Source organism: Lactuca saligna, chromosome 6 (genome assembly GCF_052625555.1).
Source record: "Lactuca saligna cultivar CGN05327 chromosome 6, ASM5262555v1, whole genome shotgun sequence".
In the NCBI taxonomy this organism is placed as follows: domain Eukaryota; kingdom Viridiplantae; phylum Streptophyta; class Magnoliopsida; order Asterales; family Asteraceae; genus Lactuca; species Lactuca saligna.
In genome coordinates this window covers 55633199-55640981 of record NC_136422.1, presented here as the reverse complement: position 1 = coordinate 55640981, position 7783 = coordinate 55633199, and the positions used below count along the sequence as shown (strand labels likewise).

At 34.1% G+C, this 7783-nt stretch overlaps 1 protein-coding gene across 1 annotated transcript; it reads left to right on the top strand.

The window, feature by feature from the left end:
* The first annotated feature begins 5852 nt into the window (after positions 1-5852).
* On the top strand, positions 5853-7188 carry LOC145001179 (uncharacterized). Its single transcript, XM_078960534.1, has one exon. The coding sequence runs from the start codon at positions 5891-5893 to the stop codon at positions 6989-6991; it is 1101 nt and encodes a 366-aa protein (XP_078816660.1). The 5' UTR covers positions 5853-5890; the 3' UTR covers positions 6992-7188.
* Positions 7189-7783: the final 595 nt, after the last annotated feature.

The following is a 7783-nucleotide window of genomic DNA, read 5'->3' as shown; positions in this document are numbered from 1 at the left end:
TAATGGTGTTGGATGAATTACAATCATTAAAGAAAGGAGTTAATTGTCAAGTGGGTGGATTAAACATAACCCATTCAACTGAAGGGCGATAAGAAAAACTAAAATCTGTCAGAAGGGTCTTCTTTTGAGTTAATGAATAACAAATTTTCTTTTAGATCAAAAGTAATCGGGTAATATTTGCTACTGGCATGTTTAGGAAAATAGATTTTTCTAAGTGTTTGTTCTACTCACCTCTTATGTTTTTTTTTAGTCATTAACAGTCCCATTCTGCCCTCCATGAAGCAGAACCATGTCTGCACTCAAAATTTATGATCAAATTCTATTGACATGAATTTCAAATATGTTAGTATTTATACTGGCTTGAAAAAATGAAATGTAAAAAATACATGCTTAAATTTACCCTATATGTAGCCCTCTTTTACAATTTCCCAAGCAAGAAACATTATAAATGCATTCACTTCTTGGTCCGATTGGGCTTCACAGTTAATGGTCAACTCCTGAAACAAAAATAAAGGTATAATTCATTTTTTACTTAAACTTGACAATAGATGAGAGTTTTTACTCAATCATTGTATATAGGTGGCATTATAATGTCTCCATATGAAAAAAAAAAAAACAAAACTAGAAGTACCACGTTGCACTAGATACAAACAAATGAAACATTGGATGCTACAATCATAATATTACATAAATAAATGTAAATACATATACGAATGTAAATAAATTGTTATTTATTGCATATAACCCTTTAACCAGGTTGTGTTTGATAGTCTTGTCTTGTGGGTTACATGAAACTAACATATATCGATTAGTGTTGTACATTATCGACCCTGACCATAACCTTATTAGTTTTCACTTTGACAACCTCAAGCAGTTTTAATGGCATTGGTTTTTAGACTCATGACATCAACAACTCTAGCAACTTTCTTCAACAGTTGACATTTCAAGAGACGATGCTAATACAAAGAAGTAACCATATTCCTTATAGTCAAACCATTAGGAGCATGGTTCTGAAGAAGAGTAATTGTCTTCCTTGTGATTCGTTCATATCTGAAATCTCTACCACTTTAGTTGGGAGAGAACTAAATGTATAAGATTCCAAAAAAATTACAAAATATTAGAAAAATTGAATTAATGTGAACTTATATATTGGAAAGACACGGTTTTAGGGTTATTTGACTATCAACTTATCTATATTCAATATGAAGTGAATTATACACAAAAGTTGTAGAAAAAAGAAAGAAAAAAAAAGTAAACACAGCTGTAACACCGTAAAAATTTGAACAATTTTTCACTTTTGTAACCCATAAAATATCATTTGTAATCATAAATAAAACATTGTATCAACATTGTATCAGTACAAAACCCAAGATCAATATATATATATATATATATATATATATATATATATATATATATATATATATATATATATATATATATATATATATAAACTCCGGTGTGCGTGTGTACGAATCATGCCAGCGTCTTCCCGCGATCATCACTGGTACCTGAAACACAATAACACTGTAAGCATAAATGCTTAGTGAGTTCCCCAAAATACCACTCTAACACATAATAGCCACTCGAGGCTGTAACTCTGTTGACCCTCAGGTCTAGGTGTCTCGGTGGGGCCCTCCAACCCCAACTCTCTATGGGCCCTCTGGCCCTAACTCTGTGGACCCGAAAGTCCTAACTCTGTGGATCCGAAGGTCCTAACTCTGTAACTCTGAATCATGCATAACACATATCACAATAAATCATAGCACATAAATAACATTCAATTACACTGGCATATAACTCTAAAATACTCTATCACATAACTCTGTTACCACACTAGGTAAAGTATAGTGAGAAGACTCACCTCGGGTATCTCGGTAATCTCTGACTCGGTAACGCTGGTCTAACCTGCGCCTAATAAAAATAAATACCCTAATTATTATAACTCTCAAAGGCTAGACTATGTGCTCTTATGACACTCTCAGAATGGTAAAAGACCATTTTACCCCTCTCATATCTCAAAGGCCCCACAATAGACCATACCCTAAAAGTCGACTCAAAAGTCAACTTTCCGGGTTATGCTGCGCGTACCAGATGTGTACGCTGGGCGTACCCGACTGCCTTTCAAGATCGGGGGATGCTACCTAGTATGCGTCGCGTATTGGGATTACGCCCGACGTACTCCCAGCTTCAGCACCTTACCTCTTTTACGTCTTAAACGGTTAAGACCCACGTCCAACTTTTAGATCTGACCATTTCTAAGCCTCTTAAACCATAAAGTCGATGACTTTAAGCCTTTGCATGGCTGAATAAGTCACTAGCACCCAAAACATTTCATTCTCTAACCCTAGAAAGCATAGAACTGAAGCATGACCTGCTACTAACGACCAAGATGGGAACTTTATGGATCTAGACCTCAAATACAACTGAAAAGGGATAGATCTCGGACCATGGAGCACCTTACACTCATAAAGTCTCCACCTTTAAGGTTTTTAAACCTAGAAATGGCACATGCAACAACAAACCAAAATGAAGAGGAAAGTTTTGAACTTTATACCTCTAAATGCAGCTCCTTTCCCTGTAGATCTCAGATCCAAACTTGCACTTCAAGCTTTTAGTCTCCATAAGCTCCTTTCTTCCTTCTTCACTAACACACCAAGGCACTATTAGCTCCAAGAACACACACACTCACTAAGGATGATGGAAGGCTCTCTCTCTTAAGGTTTTACTCACTAATATGGAGGCTGAGAAATGAGCCTTAGCATCCTTTAAATAGTGCACAACACAAAATTAGGGTTTTGCACATGGGCCGGGTATGCCCGGCGTAATTCTTGGTATGCCCAGCGTACCTTGGCGATAACGTGTTATTTTTAAGCGCTTGAGTACGCGCAACGTACCCCTATGGTACGCCCAACGTACTCACTTGCTAAACAAAAGTTCACTCAAGGGCTAAACATGGCCAAACACAAAGAGCAAGGATGAAAGAAGAATACCTGAATCTCGGGGTGTTACAACAGCTAAACAATTTTTGAAAAAAGGACAAAAGTATTTGCCCAACAACATATATTACTCCTTTTCTTTAATTTAAGAAATGTACTTTTACCTTTCCCCATAATAGCAATGTACCCATCATAGAAACGCTTTTAAACATAATAACATACTTATAAAATTTCTTACGTCTGATAAGCAATACGGAACATATAAAATACATTATTGATATTGGGAATCATAGGTTGACACCGAGTGTTATGAAAAAATAAAGTATGCTACTACTATTGATCTAAAATGAAACAAACAATGCTATGAAGTATAGAAATGTAGAAAACATACAAGGTGTATGTGTTGTTTGATAATGAGTAAAACCATATAAGTTTGTGGAAGGTCAAAACGGTCATTTAATTTATCAACCAAATCACCATATTAGCAAACATAATGGAACTATAAGGATAAATTTGTAACAAAAAAAGGACATCAGACAAAATATGTCATTTTGACTCTTAAGTATATGACTTGGTGAATTTTAATTAATTTATCGTATGTTTTATTAACAAAAACACAAGTTACAAAACATAAATGCTAATTTTCATTGCTATTAATTTTTTCAATTGATCTTGAACAACTTCTTTTGTTTAAACCAGATTATCAACTTGTTTACAAATACTGACGGCCAAGAAGCTTCACATGTGACCAGTATGCCAACAATCGTAACATGTTCGCAAACTTCATCTTTCATGCACAATGTCTTAATGTTACAACATAAGTAATACTACAAGTTATATTCAACGGGTATAAGCCCTAAAGAAGAAGATTTACCGATGATAGTAATGCACTTGTAGAATACTAAGATATATTCTATTCACATTTTTTAAATCATGCTTGTTACATTCAAAATTTGTCTATTTACAACAGTCTAGTTTCACTTTCTTGGTTATTATAGCATACATATTGGATAACAGCTAAACAATTTTTGAAAAAAGGACAAAAGTATATGCCCAACAACATATCTTACTCCTTTTCTTTAATTTAAGCAATGTACTTTTAGTTTCCCCATAATAGCAATGTACTCATCATAGAAACGCTTTTAAACATAATAACATACTTATAAAATTTCTTACATTTGATAAGCAATACGGAACATATAAAATACATTGTTGATATTGGGAATCATAGGTTGACACCGAGTGTTATGAAAAAATAAAATATGCTACTACTATTGATCTAAAATGAAACAAACAATGCTATGAAGTATAGAAATGTAGAAAACATACAAGGTGTATGTGTTGTTTGATTATGAGTAAAACCATATAAGTTTGTGGAAGGGCAAAACGGTCATTTAATTTATCAACCAAATCACCATATTAGCAAACATAATGGAACTATAAGGATAAATTTGTAACAAAAAAAGGACATCAGACAAAATATGTCATTTTGACTCTTAAGTATATGACTTTGTGAATTTTAATTTATTTATCGTATGTTTTATTAATAAAAACACAAGTTACAAAACATAAATGCTAATTTTCATTGCTATTAATTTTTTCAATTGATCTTGAATAACTTCTTTTGTTTAAACCAGATTATCAACTTGTTTACAAATACTGACGGCCAAGAAGCTTCACATGTGACCAGTATGCCAACAATCGTAACATGTTCGCAAACTTCATCTTTCATGCACAATGTCTTAATGTTACAACATAAGTAATACTACAAGTTATATTCAACGGGTATAAGCCCTAAAGAAGAAGATTTACCGATGATAGTAATGCACTTGTAGAATATTAAGATATATTCTATTCACATTTTTTAAATCATGCTTGTTACATTCAAAATTTGTCTATTTAAGTATATGACTTGGTGAATTTTAATTAATTTATCGTATGTTTTATCAACAAAAACACAAGTTACAAAACATAAATGCTAATTTTCATTGCTATTAATTTTTCAATTGATCTTGAACAACTTCTTTTGTTTAAACCAGATTATCAACTTGTTTACAAGTACTGACGGCCAAAAAGCTTCACATGTGACCCGTATGCCAACAATCGTAACATGTTCTCAAACTTCATCTTTCATGCACAATGTCTTAATGTTACAACAAAAGTAATACTACAAGTTATATTCAATGGGTATAAGCCCTAAGGAAGAAGATTTATCGATGATAGTAATGCACTTGTCGAATACTAAGATATGTTCTATTCACATTTTTTAAATCATGCATTTTACATTCAAAATTTGTCTATTTACAACGGTCTAGTTTCACTTTCTTCGTTATTATAGCGTACACATTGGATAACAGTAACAAAATACATCATTACCCTCCATGCGTCGTGTTTAGCATGGCTCCAAACTTTTTCTAATATATATATATATATATATATATATATATATATATATATAAAAGCAATGTGTAGTGTGTGTGTCGCTGTTAGTCACATTTAAGTTCTAAACATAATAATTCTGCCATAGTACTTGCGATATCATATAGTGGCCACCGCAATCTTTTTGTATCTAGCATGATAGCAACACCTGTCCTCATAAGATATTCATATTTATTCGTCATGTATAGTTTATAAATTATATTCTAGGCATAATCAATTTAAATTTATGAACAAGAGAACAATTTTAATCAAGTTTAAAAACAAATTTCTTATTATTTTCCAAGAGCATGCTACAGGGAATACGTTCGTCTGTTTCTTAGTCTTTAATTTTATTTATTATTATTATTATTATTTTTTTAAATTATCGTCATAAATAAATCCAATTTAAGTGTGCAACTCTCATTACCCCACCTCACATGCACGTACCTTGTCGTTTTTCACACCGGAAAAACATGCATATATAGAGAAGTAGATCTAGAGTGTATGTAAAGAGTGAAATAATTAAGACAGAAATGGGTACCTTCGTATGGGTGATCGGAGCTGCATTATTATTGAGCGTCGGTGTAACGGTGAATGCATGTCCGCCGTCGGATAGGGCGGCGTTGCTGGCATTCAAAGCAGGCTTACACGAGCCTTACTTGGGTATCTTTAAATCATGGACAGGTAACGATTGTTGTAACAAATGGTATGGTGTTACTTGCGACCCGACTACAAAACGGGTTGCCGACATAAACCTCCGTGGAGAGTCCGAGGATCTGCTTTTCCAGAAGGCTCACCGGACCGGCTACATGACCGGAACTATCTCTCCGGCTATCTGCAAGCTTGAGAGGCTATCCAGTGTAATTATAGCCGATTGGAAGGGTATTTCCGGTACTATACCTCCCTGCATCTCCTCTCTTTCCTTCCTTCGCATCCTCGACCTCATTGGCAACCAAATCTCCGGCGAAATTCCTTCCGATATCGGCAAGCTCCGCCGCCTTACAGTTCTCAACGTTGCAGATAACAAACTTACAGGTAGAATCCCGAGATCTCTAGCAGATCTGTCGTCTTTAAAGCATTTGGATCTAAGAAACAACTTGATTTCGGGAACTATTCCAAGAAACATCGGAAAGCTTCGGATGCTGAGTCGTGCATTGTTGAGTGGAAACAGAATTTATGGGCCGATACCGGAGACGATTTCGTACATTTACCGTTTATCAGATCTAGATCTGTCGTTGAACCGTTTCTCCGGGCAGATTCCGGATTCTCTTGGAAAAATGGCGGTGTTGGGGACATTAAACCTCGACGGAAACATGCTTTCCGGCAAACTTCCGGCGACGTTATTGAACTCCCGCATTAGCATTTTAAACCTTAGCAGAAACGCGATTGAAGGAAGCATACCAGACGTATTTGGTCCAAGATCTTACTTCATGATAATGGATTTATCGTATAATAAGCTGAAAGGGTCGATTCCTAAGTCGATATCTTCAGCGTCGTTTATCGGCCATCTTGATGTCAGCCATAACCATCTATGTGGTCAGATCCCTGTGGCGACGTGGTTCGAGCACCTTGAAGCGTCTTCGTTTAGTTACAATGATTGTTTATGTGGGAAACCACTTAAAGCTTGTTTATAAGATTCTTAGTTTCAATGGTGAACTGCCGGTGGTCGGCGCCGGTATATGAATTAAGCCTTTTGACAGTTATTTCAGTTACTGTTGCAGCTTAAAGCAAGGTGTTACGACGTCGTGTTAATGCATTGCATAAATTTGTAATATGTACGTGGATCTTCCCTTTTTAATCCACATATAAAAAGAGATATTTTATTGTGTTAGCTTTTTTTTTTTTTTTTATCAACTTTTTATGCAAGCTTTTCGTTTTAATTATTTTTTTGATAATTATGTTTAGTTGGTTTATTACATTTATGATAATCAAACGGTGTGTTTTTTTGGATCTTAAAATATAATTCGAGGTATATCATTAACTCTACAATATCAAAATCAAAACTAAGATTGAATTTTAAACAATATAAACATATATAATAATAATAACAGTTAAATTTCCTATTTTGGGAAATTTTATTTTTGTTCTACGTCATATGTTTGTAAAAACATATAAATTGAATGGAAAAGAACGACAATGTTCATGGCTAAGCATAAATGTATGATTCTTATGTACAAACATAGCATTAAACCACTATATTTGAAACCACTAATTTCGTACAAGTTGAGCATTAAGTAGATGTCGACTACTCGCGAATTCACCGCAATGCACTAAAGTCCATAAAGTAAAAGTACGTAATTTAAAATACATGGTCATAAGTTTAACACGAACAAAGCAAACCAATAATTATTCACTTAACAATGTCTGAGTGGTTGTAACTTTTTAAGTTTTTATGACAGTGAAATAATTGAGTTCGATTAAATACG

What these genes read in the sequence shown, in the direction of transcription:
- LOC145001179 (XM_078960534.1), top strand. Translation starts at nt 5,891, where the DNA reads ATGGGTACCTTCGTATGGGTGATCGGAGCTGCATTATTATTGAGCGTC.